The sequence below is a fragment of the Apteryx rowi genome, unplaced genomic scaffold (assembly GCF_003343035.1).
Source record: "Apteryx rowi isolate R43461 unplaced genomic scaffold, aptRow1 scaffold_80, whole genome shotgun sequence".
In the NCBI taxonomy this organism is placed as follows: domain Eukaryota; kingdom Metazoa; phylum Chordata; class Aves; order Apterygiformes; family Apterygidae; genus Apteryx; species Apteryx rowi.
Genome location: NW_020451094.1, coordinates 613,182 through 631,800, shown reverse-complemented (window position 1 = coordinate 631,800; position 18,619 = coordinate 613,182). Strand labels below are relative to the sequence as shown.

At 42.1% G+C, this 18,619-nt stretch overlaps 1 protein-coding gene across 1 annotated transcript in view; it reads left to right on the top strand.

Annotated features, from left to right (window-relative positions):
* NOTCH2 (notch 2) overlaps positions 1-18,619 on the top strand; it is a 95,369-nt gene that overhangs the window by 66,371 nt on the left and 10,379 nt on the right. The window contains exons 19-30 of the mRNA XM_026089164.1: positions 2,314-2,515; positions 5,327-5,480; positions 6,816-7,000; positions 7,839-7,971; positions 10,104-10,349; positions 12,501-12,613; positions 13,161-13,690; positions 14,498-14,845; positions 15,101-15,243; positions 16,114-16,324; positions 17,492-17,588; positions 18,046-18,214. Of these exons, the coding sequence (XP_025944949.1) occupies positions 2,314-2,515; positions 5,327-5,480; positions 6,816-7,000; positions 7,839-7,971; positions 10,104-10,349; positions 12,501-12,613; positions 13,161-13,690; positions 14,498-14,845; positions 15,101-15,243; positions 16,114-16,324; positions 17,492-17,588; positions 18,046-18,214 (2,531 nt within the window). The remainder of the gene's footprint in view (positions 1-2,313; positions 2,516-5,326; positions 5,481-6,815; positions 7,001-7,838; positions 7,972-10,103; positions 10,350-12,500; positions 12,614-13,160; positions 13,691-14,497; positions 14,846-15,100; positions 15,244-16,113; positions 16,325-17,491; positions 17,589-18,045; positions 18,215-18,619) is intronic.

Genomic DNA, 18,619 nt, shown 5'->3' with positions numbered 1-18,619 from the left:
GGCAGAGGAAACTTCCTTGCCTTGTGCAGGGTACCAGCTGAAGGAGAGCTGCCTGTCAGAGTTGGTGTTCTGCCTGCAAGACCAGTTAGAAGCTTAGGTCCATTATAAGAGGAATATGACAGTATTTAACAAACATTAAGACAGTAACAGATGCTAGCTTAAATAAAATAATTTGTGTTTTGGTAGGAGCATTATCATACAGAGGAGGGAGAAGAACAGATTGGTTATGAACAGTTACGATGCTGAGAAATACAAAACTTGCAAAATTTGAAACAATGGCCAACTCTCAGAATCACAGGAAAAATAAATTAGCTGAGAGTTGAGTTATTGACCGCAAATAATGGAAGCCGAAAAGGAGGAAAGGGGGAAGAATTTGAAAGATGTGAAGTGGCAGCCAGAAGGAGCACAAATTCTGTACTAGAAAGGTTTAATCAGCAGAGAGATCTTTTAATGCTAACAAATTGGATGTGGGTTAGCAGTGTTGAGATAAAAAATAAATTAATTTTAAGATGGAAGTGTGGAACTGAGTTCAACAGTTTGTCCCCCAAAATAATTAGTTCACTTAGTACCTTTTAAAAACTCTCTTTGAGGACTCTCTGTGGATGCCTCATCTTTCTGCATATTTTTAGTTTTAGAATTTATAGGATTGTTGTAAGTAGGTTTAGATTCTCAAACAGAAATAATTTCTAATATATCTTGAAATATTAGGGGAAAAAAAAAGTGTCTGATCTGTTCCAGTGACAAGAAATGGCTGAGGTACATAAATGTAAAGCTCTTGCTACTCTCATGCATTTTCTGCACACAAAGAAAAGATTTCTTTCTTGTCTCTTATAAAATTGCAGTTGTAGGGGTGGAAGTATTTAACATCTTTTGCTTAAGAACAGAATTGTGTCACTGATGAGGGTGTGTTTGATTCACAGGACAGTTGTTTAATCAAGGTGAAGTACGCTGGGTGTTTTAGCAGAATGTCTGGTTCTTCCTTGAAGTTCATCCTGTTTTTGTTTTAATTTTCAGTCAGGGCAGAAACCAGTCTTGCAGGTATGAATGAAGGATGTAGCAATTTTCAAAGCTCTGCCAAGTTAAACCAGTCACCCCACCTTAGGAGCGCCATGATGGTTAACTAATTTGAATTTAGTTCAGATGATTCTTCCTTGTCACGTGTGAGACTCCTATGAGAGAGTGCCATCTTCTCTTGGAGGAGTCCCTGATTTCAGTGAAATGTTCCAAGTGATTGACAGTTCCTTTCTTTTTTTTTTCCTTGTTCTGTCATGAATGTAAAAGGCAGTTTTTGCTCCTTGTAAAACAGAATTCAGCCCACAAGGCAGAAGAACAGCTCTGATAAATAGATTAATGTTGATATCTCTACCATATTCACAGGCAAAATTCAGATATTTAAAACTTGTACCTCAAGTTCAAAGAGATGAGTCAGTGTCTTCTCTCATGGAAGTACCCTTTGATAGTGCACCAGACAGATGACAAACATGAATTTTTTTTGTGTTCTTTGTCAAAGCGATTATTTTGAGAGTCTAATCTAGGGTTATTTTCAGAGGAGCAGGACTTTCCTGGCGCATGTTTCTTTGGAGGGAAAAATTCTAACAAGTTAGTTTTGCCTGAAGTTTCACTGCCCCTATCTTTTCTAATAATTTCTCCATAGGGCATCTACTGTAGCAGGATTTCTTATGATCAGAAGATCGGGGGATAGCTCCTTCAGTTTGAATCAGCCATGGCATATGTGGGTTGTTTTACAAATCAAGGACTTTACTGAGGTTCTGATGAGAAGAGGAGAAAGAGAATTAGTAAAATCAGTGTGTTCGCTTAGTTCAACAAAGAACATGCTTGTGTTTGCATGTTCTGCAGACTTCTTCCTTGAGAAAACATACCTTGGACTCCTTTGAAGTTGAAAAAAAAAAAAAGCCAAATTGTTTTGCAGCTTTTTTCTCAAGAATTTGTAGTAAAATTGAGGAGACTTGTACAAAGTTTATCAGTTTGAGCAAGCCATGTGCATACATGATATAGTACTGTTTGTGGTGACATTGAAGCTGGGAAGATTTTACGAAGTGAGAAGTTAATGGTATAAGAAATGACTCACTGAAACCCTGGTTTACTTTCTTTGCCTGTAAAGATAAAAGTAAACTTATCCCATTGCTTTGCCATCATCTGGTTTATGCTTCTTTAGTAGGAGCTAACCAATGGATATTGTTTGTAATCTGTAATCTGATTTTCTGCCTCATTTCAGGAATGTTTACGTGCTGTCTTTGGCTGTGAGCTAACTGCATTTTGTGTCAGCTTAGTTTTGTTCTCACTGTCTTGCAGTTCCTGTTTCAACGGAGGTACCTGTGTGGATGGGATCAATTCCTTTACTTGCCAGTGTCCAGTGGGGTTTACGGGATCCTTCTGCCTCATGGAAATCAATGAGTGTGATTCACATCCTTGCTTGAACAAAGGCTCTTGTGTGGACAGCCTAGGGACGTACCGTTGTATATGTCCTTTGGGTTACGCTGGGAAGAACTGTGAGGTGGGTGATGTTTTGTCATGCCTGTTTTTCATAGGGAGCTTTTGTTTGAACTGTGCAACAGCAGACGCTACCAGGTGAGATGCAAGGTAGAGCAGATCTCTAAATATGGCAGAGCTCTTGTTCCTTCGGTTTTGGCCTATTAGCCCAGGGAAAACTTAGTTCAGTGCCACTCTGTAACAAAACAGGTGCCCCCATTCAAAACTTTAGAAATCAAGCAGTGTCTACTGGGTACAATGAAGAGAAGAAGAAAGCATGGTTATTTTCGAGTGAAGGTGTTATTGGAGCTTTCTAGATTAGTTTTCTAAAACCAAAAATAGGTGTTAGCTCTGAAAATGGCTGCACTTCATTTGAAGCATAAAATTGTCCTGGTTGTAGACAACATCCTGTGTTTAAAAAAATAGACACCACTTGAATGGAAGAATATTGATATGATTAGTAGGACCTTGATTTGACTGCTCTCTTTTGTACTGGCAGCTGTGGCTCTGTTCTTCCAGGCTGACTGTAGATTCGCCCCCCATAAAAAGCCGGTTGTGATAATTAGGATAACCATATCTGGATCAGAGAAAAAGTGTGGGGGCAATAACTGAAGTGATCATCCTGTTCACAGCTTCAGTAAAATACTCTAGCCTTACAGGCTTCGGTTCAGGTGTTTATGGTTTTCCACAGCAAGCATAGGAGTTGCAAACCCATATTATAAATGACTGACTAGTGCTTATTAAAGATTCATGTGAATTTGATTGTTTGCCACAAATACAAGGAAATTGCAAGAGATGAGTTATGGGATAAATGGGAAAATGTTGTCTTGACAATGTTCCTGTTTCCTTTTTAGAATTGATACATCTGATTTCAGCCTTGATACTCAGTTCTAAGCATAGAAATAGCTGAATTTAAAATGTGAAACTTGGCGTATCACAGTGGAAGCAGAATGCTGATTTCATTTTAAAAATCAGGGGGTTTTTTTGTTTTTTTTTGTTTTTTTATTCTGTGGTTATCAAACCAAGAGCAAGAATGCAAGAATGATTTGAGACTACATCTAGCTTTGGAACAGTAAGCACTGACATTGACTTCCTTCCTTAAGCAATCTGACTGCTGCCATGTTTTACAAAGAAATCTATGAATGTCTTAAACTACTGGAAAGCACTACAGCTTCATAAGGTTTTTGCAATTTTCCTTCATGCTAATGTGTCTGTGTAATGCAGTGAGTGTTAGAGGAAGTGTTTTACTTGGGGGCTGGGGGTGCTTTCTAGAAGTATTCTGCTAGACATCGAAATTGTCAGGTCTGCTTCTAGGTATTGCTAATGGAGGAAGTGAATGCAAAGTAATGAAGTATAAAGAAACAGCCCTCTGCCACCCTGATTATGTATTCTGCACAACTGCTTCAATCTCGCTGGGAGAACTAGCACTGAGAGTGATCATGAAGTACTGTGAAGTTCAGTAGTTCCTCCTCTGTTACATTTGCTTTGTTATTACTTGAGCAAAGGATTAATGTTCCCCAAACTAAAGACTGTGGATTCTGAGAGAATTCTGATTCTCTGCTTGCATTATATTCAGAGAGAAGCTTAATCATAGTGTGTTACTCATTTTATACAGGGAATGTGAAATTTCTAAGCTTATAAATACTATTGAAAGCTGTATTGCAGTGATTTATAGATTACAGCTACACTGTAGTTCTTGTCTTAGTGGAAAACTGGCTTGACCTAATTAGCAAAGCTAAATAAGCAGAACAAAATTGGACAGTGATTCATAAGTTATGGAATTTGCATGTAAAACAGTCAGCTACTCATTACCAATGCGGAAGCAAGAGGCTCAGTGTTTTCCTTCTTCACACTCTAATGCATGTGATAAAACATAGTTCCAAGTTTCTTAGTTGCATGTGAAAGCATAGATTTTCTTCTTTAATCTTTGTGAAGAGACAGTTTGCATCTGAAAAGCAGAACTTTCTGCAACTGAAGTTGCATTTACAGCCAAAACTCAGTTCTACTCTCTTTAAAAACGTCATCCTTCCCTCAAGTCAGCTTGAAATCAATCGGATAGCTGTATTACTTTGGAGACTAAGTGGTCAAAAAGGAAATGATGGTTAGTAGCTGATTCATATTAGGTCAGACAGAGTTATTCTGAATCCTCACTCCGCTTTCATATGATGATTTACTGAGAGAATTTTAGTCTTTTTCTGGATACTACTTGTTTTTATGGAAAGAATCAAGAAATGCAGTATACTCTGGCCCATCTTCAGTTTATAAAACAGTTGTGAGATTTTAATTGAATCTCAGAAGATGGAAGAATTCAGAGAAAACATACTAGAGCCATTGGAGCCAAAAGCATGTATGGTGACAAAAAATGACAAAAGGGAAGAACAAAGACTGAAATGTGCAACACATCTGTCATCTTCAAAAAGTGGTGAAGGTGGAGGGAGTTTGGGAGAAGAAGGGGCATCTGTTGTTGATATCTGAAAGCCTCCTGCTAACTGTGAAGATAAAAGCCTAGTCTGCGATAAAACTGATTTTTCTCAAACCCAGCCAGCTAAAGATCCCTCTGCATAGTAAAGCGTGGAGATAATCTGACTCTTGAAATGATGCTGCCATCTGAGGCTTACTTCTCTTTACATTTGCTCTCTCTTAAATGTGAGCTCTTGAGTCTGTCAGTGAAGCACTTAGCTTACTTTAGGGAAGTACTGTCCCCTTCTTTCCAATGCCATGTGGAACCAGTTCTGCAGAGCCTAGTTTCCTTTCTGTGTTTCTTGAACTTGTATGCTGAATAATGTTCCCAGCAGCTCTTGTTATGTGTAATGTTTTGGGTTTTTTTTCTCTCCAGACACTTATGAATCTGTGCAGCAAGTCTCCCTGTAAGAATAAAGGCACATGTATCCAGGATGCAGCCCAGACTCGATGCCTCTGTCCATCCGGGTGGACTGGTGCTTACTGTGACGTGCCCAATGTCTCCTGCCAGGTGGCAGCTTCACAAAGGGGTAAATAAGGCTCTCTGGTGTTTTAACTAAAAGCATTTCCCAGTGCATTATTAATCCATTCCTCCTTTCCTCGTACCCCTGTGCACAAAGCATGCATCGGAAATCCCAGAGAGCCTGGCCTCTTGGAAGTCATTCACAATCACTTCAAAGCTAGAAAAATCTTTCCAAGATTGTACTGGGAGTCAAGGCTCTCTTGGTTCTTCCTGACATAAGAAGCTAATTCTTACCATAAAAGTATTAGAAAAGAAAAATTGAATATTTTCTAAAGTCTCAGTTTCAATACTACTGTTCTACATGAACTGCCTTTTTGTAAAATACATCACAGAATCACAGAATTGCTGAGGTTGGAAGGGACCTCTGGAGATCATCTAGTCCAACCCCCCTGCTCAAGCAGGGTCACCTAGAGCACATTGCACAGGATCGCRTCCAGGYRGGTTTTGAATATCTCCAGAGAAGGAGACTCCACAGCCTCTCTGGGCAACCTGTTCCAGTGCTCTGTCACCCTCACAGTGAAAAAGTTTTTCCTCATGTTCAGATGGAACTGCCTGTGTTTCAGTTTGTGCCCGTTGCCTTGCGTCCTGTCGCTCGGCACCACTGAAAAGTCTGGTCCCATCCTCTCGATACCCTCCCTTCASATACTTGTACACATTGATAAGATCTCCTCTAAGCCTTCTGCTGGTTTTATGCCTTTATTATAAATCCTAGGCAGACCAGGATTAAGACATACTGTCCTTGCACATGAAAATTATGTGGTAACTTCTTATCTTTTTAAGCATTTTGTCAGAGAATACTAGCTACCAAATCCTCTATTTGGCTATAGCTAATACTGTGGGCCTCCAAAGTAGTAATTTCCTACTTCAAATATTGCACGTTTAAAAAAAAAATCATTTTGGAAGTGAATATCTTCCTGGGAGTCTTCTTGGAGCCCCGGTTGATGGACAGTGTCATGCCGTTCAGTTCAGGAAATCTAAACAAGCAGGTTCACTGTCAAAGGAATAGGATTTGCAATAGGTTTTGCAAACATTCTAGATACCAATATTGAATCTTTGTACTGTAACAGTAACACCTTGGAGATGCGTATTCACCAGCCAGTGGTAAAATAATTCAGTAGTGCAAATAATTCATGCCAGGATTGGTGTTGATGGTCCAAATGAGATGGAGCAGCAACTCCATTCAGAAGCCAGTAGTGGTTCTGTCTCTTTGTAGTTTAAGGAGTAACTCTTCAAATGAAAGGTTTCTGCTCATTGAGTCTGGCCATACTTATTTCTGGCTGAAATACCAGTGCTGATGGCAAGTGTTTCACCTGTTTGCTCACTTTATTGAACTTTGTTTTAGGAGTCACAGTAGACCAGTTGTGTCAACACTCTGGCCATTGCCTCAATGTTGGAAACACGCACCGGTGTCAGTGCCGGGTGGGTTACACCGGTAGTTACTGTGAGGAGCAGCTGGATGAATGCGACTCCAGCCCATGCCAGAACGGAGCTACCTGCCGGGATCACCTTGGTGGTTACCAGTGTGAGGTAATGCACAGTGATTTACTAGGAAGAGCTCTAAATACTTGAGAGGATTGTAATGCAGGGGAATCAAAAGAAATTAGAAACACATGTAAGTGGTAGAATAGATTCAAACAGAGAAAAAAGCATTCTATGCCTGGAAATAATTTATAATTTGGCTGTGGCAGAAGCAGTGCTCCTGAGAGACTTTTAAGACTGAATTAGAGGTGCCTTTGTAAGGGGGTAAGGTGGGAAGTCATTTGAACTCCATGCCTCCTTGGAGATGGAGTTCTTAAGAGACTTCTTAGCTGAGATATGTTTTAATGCACTATACATATATTTTAATACAAAGGAATGTTGTATTCCCCTTATTTGGGTGGGTGAGGTATCCCTTGCCTCTCAGGGTGGGAGATGCCTTCTGTTGCTGTCTGATTCCTACAGCTGATGCACAGAGCAGTATGGACCAAGAGATTATGGCATCCAGACTTTTCTAGGCTTTTAAGAATGGTAGAATATCTTGGGAGCACATGCCCAGAAGGAAAGGATGAATTTTATGTGAACCTTAAGTCAAAACTTCTACAGCGAGCTCAGTGCTAAAGAGTTCCAGGATTTGATTGTCATATTTTATAGGAATAAAGTCACTCAACATCCGACATTCACTGTGCAGTTGAGTAGGCACACGGTTAACTTGGGTGTTTAAGCTGTCTGTCTGTGCAGCCCTTGAAATCACTTACGGTTGTACAGCTACAAAGGAGGGTGAAATCTGTCCCATGGAGGGTTCTTTTCCTCTGTGCTAGCCTTTCTCAGGTGGCTGCTAATGTATTTGTTACGTGAAGATTATTCACACTTACTTTTATTCTGGTAGTGTGTGCCTGGATACCAGGGTGTCAACTGTGAATATGAAGTGGATGAGTGCCAGTTTCAACCCTGCCAGAATGGAGGAACATGTATAGACCTCGTCAATCATTTCAAGTGCTCCTGTCCACCAGGAACTCGGGGTATGAAACTCAGCAATTAAGTGAATGTTACAAGAGTGAATTTTCCTCTCTGATAACTGGTTTCATGCCACAAATTCTACAGAGAATACATTATTTCCTGTGAAGAATGTTCCCAAAGTGCACTGAATCCCTTGAGACAGATATTTGCTCTATAAAAATAAATACATAAATTTTTTAGGCTATGGGATCTCTGTCTTGCAAAGCTTTTTTTTCTTTTTTTGCCCTCTTGTTTTTTTTCTTTTTAAGGAATAGATCAGGACAATGCCTGTTGGGTACGGATGATCCATTTTTGATAATGGGGATGGACTTGATGATCCATTAAGCTCTCTCCCAACTCTCTCTCTTTTGTGACAGTAAATCCAAGTTTTTTTTTTTTTTTTAGCTAAGATGCTGTTAGCTATACAGAAAACTTGCGTAGTTCTTGCATAATTTCCAGTGTCCTTTACTCATTTAAATTTTGGGCCTCCATTGTCCTCGGTCCTGGAGTCTTTTGTGGAGGAATTCTATGCCTCTAGGCTAGCTTATTCTATTTCAGCAGATTTGAGCTCTTTTTTAAAAAAGTCCACAGTTACATAATGGTGTTTTTCAGTAAGTATGATTCCACAACCTGTTCAGTGTCATTTTTCTTGAAACCTAACCTGCCATTTCCCTGTTATATCTGACCTGATGCCCTGCCTTCTACATTTGCAAATATTGAGGATTGCACAGAGAGCACAGCTCAGATATTTTTAACCCATTACCAAGTGCTTTCTCACTTGATTTTTTTCTCTCAGATTTATTTCTCAAATCAGTTAAAGATTTTTGCATTCCTCTGAACTTAGATTTTCTTTCTGAAGTGTGACATCTCAATAAAAAAAAAATTTTTTTTCAGCTGAGGCCAAATGCATGTCAGGTAGAAGTAAATTCTTGGTTCATATCCTGAGAAAGATTATAAAATCGTCTAAAATGTTTGCCTCCTACATATGCATTATTATCAGTTCATTTACTTTAGTGTGGCTGCCAGCATATCTCTGCAATCTGCATAAATGTTTATTTCTTTGTAAATCATTGTGAGAGCAGTTCTTCACATATTGTTTTTAATCTGATATTCCAATTAAAAAAAAATTTGCTTCTAGTGTCTCTACATCAAAGTATATATTTATGTACCAATTTCTGCATTGCCAGGATATCTCTAATGTGCTAAAGTGTTCCTCCTCCTTTTGAAGAAACTTTGAAGTTCTGAAAGTACTTCTTTTAACTCTTCCATCTGTAATTGTTTGGATGAGTTACTTCTTGGATTTAAATTTTTTTTTTAATGAAAAGAATTAGAAGAGAGTAATTTCACTGCTTGTGATATCAAGGGTTAACTTTTGTTCCTGGCTCAGTTTGTAACCAATACTTTACCAGTGACAGTATAGACACCCTTTATGTTTAGGTGGATGGTTTTATCTGCTGAGGATAGGTCAGCTGCATTAACAGGCAAAGCTCCTTGCTCAGCTTGCCCTCTCTGTACCCCTTTATCTGTTCTGCTGTGTGGCTAAAGCAGAACCAGTAACAGACACTTTCTCTTGAACGGGCACCCTGTAGGGAGAGGGGGAAGCTGCCATCCCTGGCAGTGTTGAGAGTTTACTGTAGGTCCCCTCAAGTCAAACTGTTGAAATGATACGCTGGCTAGGAATCTGGATTTTGTCACAGTTGTTTTTCTGTTGGTTCGTTGTTTCTTGTTTTAATGATGATGATACAAATGCCCTTTGCAGAGTTTCAGCGTTACCGCCAAATTCAATGAATGGTGGGAAGTTTACAGCCTTGCAAGAGACGGCTCAGGGCGGGCTGGCTGAGTTCAGTCACAGGAGTAAATTGAGTGTATCTTTTGTTTTTGTTTTGTTCTTGTGTTTTTAATTATGCCCTTAAATGAAGTCAAGAACGAAAGCTGCTAAATACCAGTGTAACATACCATTGAGAACAGGCTGGATCTGAAACCCATGCTGCCTAGGTCCAATCTGAGGTTGAGTGAGTGCACTGGGTATGGATTGAATTAAACGGGGATTTATGTCTAGGACTGTGTGTGAAGCAGTCTTAAAACTTGTTGAACAATATAGGAAATGAGGCCATGACACCGTATCCTCAAATTGCTCCTTTTACTGCTTTGACAGGCCGCTTCTGTGAGGAGAACGTCGATGACTGTATTTCGGATTCAGGAGTACCCCGCTGCTTTAATGGAGGACAGTGCATTGACCAGATCGGGAGCTATAGCTGTGTTTGTCTCCCAGGCTTTGCAGGCGAGCGATGCGAGGGGGATATCAATGAATGCCTCTCTAACCCGTGTAGCCCTCGTGGAAGTCTGGACTGTGTTCAGCTGATAAATGATTATACATGCATCTGTCGTAGTGCTTTCACTGGTGAGTATTCATAAGCATGCTTCCAATTTCACAGTGATATCATGAAAAATGGTCTTTCTTTCACTTTCTGGGAATCATATTATCTAGTCCCTTTCCTTTACAATACCTGATTGTTTCCCTGCACCATGTCTTAGTTTTTAAACCGGTCTTTTTCATTAGAGCTTCTAGGAATGGGTCTTCCAGAGTTGTCTCAAACAAAGGAATCTCCAGGGATACCTGGCTGCCAGGATTATTTTTCCTGGTATTTTCTTCTCCTTCATAATTTCTTATTTCTAATATTGGAAGGGTAACTGTTCATGTGTCAGCTTCTCTGTAGCTTTTCCTTTTGCAAAGCAGCATATGAATTTTCTGTATATATCAGTCTCACGGTATCCATAATTAGCTTTTGGCCTCCTTTTCTACCCCTCACTCCCTTTCTGCCTTATATCGGTGATGTGGTCGGGATGGAATATTCTGTGTGTAGACAGACTTTACGTTCCTAGCTTAGTGATGTGATCCTTCCACAGTCCAACTTTGAATCACAAGTCTGCAAAAATTTCATTCTGCACAAACTTATGCCTCACTCCCTCTAGATCTCTTCTTTGTCAGTATTACTGCTATTCTGCTTTCTCCCTCCCACTGGGTAAAAGTTTGGGCTAATAGTCTCCAGATGTGTATTAACTTTCAGCTTTTGAGTTTGCATGTCAGTTTAACTTACATATTCAGTTTTCTTCCGTTAAACCTTTCACTTTCCCTGCTTACCAGTGGCCTTTTCTGCATGCTTCACCAGTACTTTTACTCTTTTTTTCCTTAAAATTTAAAGATGCTGAGATTCACTAAATTTGTTGTTGTCAGATGCAAAGAAATCACAAGAGCATAGTGTATCTGAAGAATAAATGTGGTAGTTTTTGAACGTTACCTAGATTAACTGACACAAGAAGTTTCTAAAATGGCAATGTATGGGGAAACTGAAGCAGGATAGCTACTGGGACACTGGTGCTAAATGTTAGATAGGTTTCTATTTAAGTCTGTCTGTTAAGCTTGCTTTTATGAGTTATGCCTCATATTGCTCCTGGCTCTCACAGAAGGATTGCTGGAACTTGCAGCATGGGGAGTGCAGACCTGCTGCTCCTTTGGAGTAGCAGGGGGAGCTGCTGTGTCTCAGACATGAGATCCATCTGGAAATGTTAGGCACAGAGGGGGAGCATGCTTCTTCCTCTAGCTGCCTCTCTTCTGCACATTCCATATTGACCCTCTGCCTGGGAGGAGAAGGGGAGTCTTTGGTGTGGTTTGTGTCTGATAGGATGTGCAGACTCCTTGGGCCATCCTACCCTGCCTGCTCCTGTTTGTGAGCAGTCCGTCTTGGCCACACGTGTGGAGGCTTCTGTTAATTTGTTCCTAGGGGGTCCGGGTCATGCTTAGGCCATCCTCATCTTTTTAAACTCTAGCGCCAGTGAGGGCTGCCTCTGTGTGCTGTTGCAAATGCCAGTCAGGGCAGTAAGACCTCTCTGTATAACTGACAGAGTCTGAGGAGGCTCTGCTTGCTTGTCCTATCCACTCATGTTGCGTCTGGTCTTAAGGCATATCCTGTCAGTGGTCAGGCGCTGTCAGTAGGTGAACTGCCATGAGACTGTCCGGGATTCTTTGTCTCTTCTGTCCATCATGTGGCACCTACATTGCTTCCAGCACTGGTTGGTACTGGGTGTGTTCCTCGTCTCAGTACCTCCTTGCCAGAGACTGAGGGTTGTTCATTCATGATTAGAGACTGATTTGCCTTTGGATTCATTGAGAACCTCCCAAAAGGTACAGAAGTCTTAGCAAACCCAAAGTCAGTGTGGTACAGCACCTTTAGCCATTGTACCTGGATACCTTGGTGACAGCAACAAATTCTGTCCTAGCGCTGGGTCACACACCTTCTAGAAGAGGCAGATGAGGTGGGGTGTCTCCAGGTACCCCTCATGAGTACTGGGTGTTGGGCCTTGCTCATATCCAGGAAAAGGCTGCTACTTAGTGTATGTTACCTGAAGAGGTGTGCCCCCCCTCTTCTGAGGGGAAGGCCTCACTGGAGCATTAGGCTCATGGGCTGCTAATTAGTGTGTTTTGCTTCATGATGGCTTTTTGGTACACGCAGACATTTCTCTGCTCTTTTCTCCCCATGTGTCTGCGTCTCAGGTCGTCACTGTGAGAGTGTAATAGATGTGTGTCCCCGGAAGCCTTGCCAAAACGGAGGTACCTGTGCTGTTGCCAGCAATATGCCGGATGGGTTCATCTGCCAGTGTCCTCCGGTAAGTGCTGTATCCTGAAATTTGGTTAGCTTGCCCTAGCTGTAGGGTTCTCTGACTGCAGTGACATTAGTTTCACTGGTGTGCTGTAGATGAAGTGTTTATTTTCTGTACTACCTGCAAAGCCGTGTCCTTGGGCACTCTGTTCCCACATCCTTTGGGTTATCTACTTAGCTGGGAAACCCTGGGGTTCCAGGTGCCTTAGGAGAATGGCGTTGCCTATTGCTACCCCAAACAACTTTGCTTTTGAGGCAGCATAGCTGATTTTTGTCATAAAAAATTCAGCAGGCTTTTTGGTCTCCTGTGTTCTTTGTTCTTACTACAAGATTCCCCTTGTTTAAGGCTCTCCTAAGCCCGTTCCAAAAGGTAACAGAGCCTTGTAAGGTCCTAGTTTATCCCTGCGGCTAGACCCACAAAAGCATGCTCCTGCAATGAGACTAGAAGAATTACTGTGGAGAAAGGGTTTGCACGTGACATCTTACCTCGGGCCCTCAGAGCACTGAAGAATAAGTTTGTGAGCCTATTTTTGTTTTTTTTTTCTTCCCCTTAGGGTTATTCTGGGTCAAAATGTGAGTTCAGCAGCCACAGTACTTGCGGGCAAGTGAAATGCAAGAAGGGGGAGCAGTGCATCCAGACATCGTCTGGTCCCCGGTGCTACTGCCCCAAGCTGTCTGCGGGAGAGGAATGCCAGACAAACAGCCGTTGTGCCAGTGCCCCCTGCCAGAACGGTGGGAGCTGCCACCCTCGTTCTCAGCCTCCTTACTATTACTGCCAGTGCCCTGATCACGCCCAAGGCAGCCAGTGTGAACAGCTCGTGCATCCCAGCCAAGAGCCTCTAGGATGTTTGGATTTCCAATGTGCGGAAAAGGCAAAGGATGGCTATTGTGATGAAGACTGTAACTCTCATGCCTGCCAGTGGGACGGAGGCGACTGTTCCTTGACAATGGAAGATCCTTGGGCCAACTGCTCCTCTTCGCTGCGCTGCTGGATGCTTTTCAATGGACAGTGTGATGACTTCTGCAACACACCCGAGTGCCTGTTTGACAACTTTGAATGTCAGCAAAATAGCAAGACATGCAAGTAAGGCTGGATCCTGAGAACTGTTTCTTTGTGTCACTAATATGTCTCCTGCTAATGCTTTCAGTAGCTGGTATGCTTCATGCCTCTTCCTCCTCTCCCTTTCTTTGTTTTCTGTTGCTGATCCATGCTCTTGCTAAAAGTTGAGCATCAAGCAGTTTCCCTTCCTTTTTGTGTACTTTTCATCTATTTTTGGAAAGAAGTTCTGGAATTTGTATGTTATGAGCTAAGTTGATACCCTGATCAATAATAATGTGTTGACCTGCTTGATGGATCTCTGTTGCTTTCTGTGGGAATGTAAGTATAAGGCATTTCAGTGTGTGCTAGATTTCGATAGTGCTGCCTCCCATCCTGGGTTCCCTCCATAGCTGCAATACCTGTATCTTTGTCCCGGGTATATTTGCTACCTCAGAATGTTGTTTTCTCGCCTTTTTGTCGTGGTGCTGCTTTTGCTCATCATTCATGATAAATGCTACAGCTTTGCTGTGATGATTGTCACTTGATGAGACAGGAGATCTTACAACTTTATCTCAGTAAAAAGAATAAACAGTTCTCTTCCACCATTACTAGAACTGAAGTGGGTGTTCTGCGCTTCCTACTTCCACCCTGCCAGTTTGCAATCTGCGTCCTGGGGTTGTATCTTTTTTCCTTATATCCTGAACACAAGTGTTCTTGGACCTCAACTGTAAGCGAGAATGATTAAAAAGAGTTGTAAGGCCTTGTAACTAATCTGCTGGCCCCTAGACTGCAGGTGTACTATACAGAATGTGCGTATCCTGTATGCTAACTGTAACCCTTTGACTGTTCTAGGTATGACAAGTATTGCGCAGATCACTATGCAGATGGACGCTGTGACCAGGGCTGTAATAGTGAGGAGTGTGGCTGGGATGGCCTGGACTGTGCTGGTGACAAAGCTGAGAAACTAGCAGAGGGGACCCTAATCATTGTGGTCTTGATGCCCCCTGACGAGCTGCTGGGTGATGTCCGCAGCTTCTTGCGCACTTTAGGAACTCTCCTCCACACCAACCTGAGAATCAAGCTGGACTCCCAGGGAAACCCCATGGTCTTCCCGTACTATGGGGAGAAATCGGCAGCGCGGAGTCGGCGGTCCCTCATGATCATTCGCAAGCATAGAGAACTGGAGCAAGAGGTCATTGGGTGAGCAGATGCTGTTGTGTTTCTCCGGCCTTGTTATGCTGATAGGTGTTGCTTGTAGGTGTGTGGGTGCTCTGGACCATCTGGGGCTGTAGCCTATCTGTTTTGCTGTGGGAAAATTAAAACCATTGAGACTGCCAAATTCAGTGCTGTAGTGGAAAAGTTTACCTAAAAGGCCACAGTTTAACTTAGCAATACTTTTGGCAAAAACTTCTTTTTCTGCTGCTGACTTTGTGCCCTGTTACTATGTTGTTGCAGCACCAGGGTGTTCCTGGAGATTGACAACCGTCAGTGTGCAGAGGATTCGGAGCAGTGCTTTCAGAACACAGAAGCTGCTGCGGCTCTCTTAGCTGCTCAGGCCATCAAGGGCATGTTGCCCTATCCCTTCGTGTCAGTGCAAAGTAAGTGATTTCAGAGAGAAAATGGCTTGTACAGGGAGGCAGACAGTAACCTTGAGCTTACAAAATGCATACTCAGATTATTGATCATCTTCATATGTCTCACTGTTCAGTACGGTTTCTGGGAGATAATTTATTCATTCCCAATAATAGAAGCATGCATATGTGCTACACTTTTTCTGAGGGGACTTTTCCTGCTTTATTAATAAGGCAGGTCATATAAGTTTGGAACCTAGTCATTTTAATACATGTAGAAACCATGACCTCTCACATGCTGCTGCAGTGTATCACACACTGCAGTCATCTTGTCTGCCCTAGAAACAATTCATGTGTTCTAAGCCATGAACTGAAGGAAAAAGATGCCATTAGAGAGAAGAAAAGAGGGGGAGGCACCTCAGTCTTCCAGATGTGTCTTCCTCTGGTGCTATGTATTCCTTTTGATTTCTGTCCCCCACTGCCTCAGTCTGAGGCTCAGCTGCTATTTCTTACTGGATTGGTAGCATCACTAGATTCCTAGTTGGGGCTTGATCAGATCTTTATGTAGATCAAATCTTCCCACAGTGTTTCAGGGTGGCTGTCTTCAGCCAGCCAGACTCTTGAAGAAGAAATAAAATCTTCAGTTCAACAGCCATGTAGTCTAAAAAAATACTCTGTGAGAAACAATATCAGTGGAAGCTGAAAAGACAGGATGTATTCTCAGGACAGTTGCAGCACAACCTAAGCTTCCTCAAGCGTTTCTTCTAAAAGCATCACTGTGTATAAACAATATGCTATCTCTGTGAGGAAAACCCTAAGTGAGAAAAGAGCACATGTAGATCAGAGATTGTTGTCTCAACTTCATTAATCTCACTGCATCTTAATTTGGATTTTTAGGTGAACCCTTGTTACCACCGAAGACTCAGTTGCTTTACCTACTTGCTGTGGCAGCTTTGATCATCCTCTTAATCCTTCTCTTGGGCGTGATGATGGCAAAGCGTAAACGCAAGCATGGTTCACTGTGGCTCCCAGAGGGCTTTATTCTGCGCAGAGATCCTAGTAATCATAAGCGTAGAGAACCAGTCGGGGAAGATGCAGTCGGACTCAAGTAAGTCTGCATTTGGGCCACTGATCACCTGTTTACTAACATGTTGTAGGATTTTAAGAACATGGTTTACAAATCTTTCATTAAAGGCACTTAACTCCATAGGGAAAGCTGCCTTTTAGGCTGCTTCCTTATTGGACAGAGGAGTCTTAAATGACCGTAATCTATAAAATACCAGTAAAGAATCTAATCTCATGATTATATTTGGTTATTTGATGTTCTGTTTAGTTCAGCGGTTGGCTAATCTTTTTTGCATCATTTCCTCTGGGATTAGGTGTGACATTTTTGACTTCATAGGTGACAATGAACTTTTAATACTTCTAACTCAAAGCATAGAAGACATGACTCGGAAATAATGGAAATTTTCAAAAGAAGAATCCTATCTGTGCAGTTTTGACTTTCCACTGAATTAGCCAAGTGTATAGTTCTAAATGTATTATTGCCACCGTTGCCACTGAGTCTGCATGGAATCAGATGTATGTGAACCAGGGATGGATACTTTAATGAGATGTTATTTAGCCTGGAAAATATTTTTATTTCTAAGTCCTGTTCAGAGGAGTTCAGTTGTTACTAACCTCAGTATTATACTAATGCTCAATGTGTTTTCTGCAGCTAATGCAGTACATGCTTTCAGAGACGGAAGGCCTGGGTTTACACTTTGCAGACATCCCAATAACACATCATTACAAATAAAACCAGGCACCCAATTGCACACTTAGTTCATTTTATAGCTCATATGGAGCTCTGGTAGTGAGATGTGTGCAATCTGATTTGTGCTTCTTCTGTTGCCTGGAAAGGCAGCATCTCCGGTCAGGACGACGGCGTGACAGTTGTGATTGCTTGCTGAGCTTGTCTGTCTTCTAGAAGCCTATCATGGGTGTCAGGATCCAGTCTTCTGATGCCATGGTTGATATTTGCAATTAGAAACTACAGAAGCTCAATGCTATAGTTGATTGGATGGGCACCGCTAATCCATGTTGTGCATGTTGTCATGAAGCAGCTGTGTGACATTTGTTTCAGTTGAGATTTTAGTTGTTCCTTTCTAACTTCTTGGTCCCTCTGTTTGCAAACTACCACACTGAGCAGCCCATCCCTGGTCTCTGCAGACCAGTTTGAATAGTGATAGTAGCACCTGGTCAGCCTGCAAAGTGATGTGCTCTCCTTTGTTAGAAATCTGTCGGTGCAGATACCGGAGGGTAACCTGGCAGATTCTGGACCAACTGAACACTGGGCAGGTGATGGCGGACCTCAGCCAAAGAGAGCAAAGGTAAGAAGTTCTGTCTTGAATGTTGCCTACTTACCACTGAGACTGCTTTTGGCTAGCAAGGAAAACAGCTGCATTAACTTCCAGAGCGTGTCCCTTGCTCAAAACCTCCTGTTGCTCAGGTATGTGTTAGATATAACTAAAGATGTCTGATGAGTAAATCCTCAGGTTAGCATAGCCACTCCAGGCCAGTAGAGAAAGCAGGTAACTTCTGTTCCCATGTCCCCTCCTTACCCAGGCCCCGCTGTACCAAAGGGAAGAGAAGGTTAACAGTAGTGTAATGTCTTGCAGCTCAGGCCTGATCATGTGTGGTGGGAATGTAAAAGTTAAGAATGCCAAGCCGAGATAGATGGAGGCCTTCATTAGCTTAAAAAAAAGAAAGAATGAAAATGTGAGAACTTGTAGTATCTTTGGCTGCTTGATGAGCACTCTGAAGCAACTTCTTACTTCCTGTGCTTAGGCTGAGGATCAGGCCTTGCTCCCGGAAGGCGATGAACAGGTAGATCAGCGCCAGTGGACACAGCAGCACTTGGAGGCAGCAGACATCTGTGGAAGCACATCACTAGCCCTTACGCCACCTCAAGCAGATCAAGAAGTGGATGTTCTGGATGTCAATGTCAGAGGGCCAGGTCAGTACTCTGTGTTCTGCCAGCCAGCGTAAGCCTCCCATGTCTTCAACAGCTGAGACTGCTAACATTTAAAGCTGATATGAGAAATGCAGGGACACCAGCAGAAGTTTTACAGTACTCAAGGAAAGCTCATGTACAGTCCAGAAAAGAAAGCTGGGGAGATTGGATCATGGTCTGCAACACAAGGAATATCATATAAACAGGAGGAAGAGAATTCACTTGTCACACAGTGGTAGGAACTAACTGAAGTGGTTTGTGATCTCCTGCAGGACAATGCATGCCTAAAGATGTGGTCAGAATGCCGTTGTAGCAGAAATTTGGAATGCACAGTTGTGCTGGAAATTACCTTCAGCTCATCCGGTTCATTCGCTGCTGAGATTTATGCCAGACTGCTGAGGGGCAACT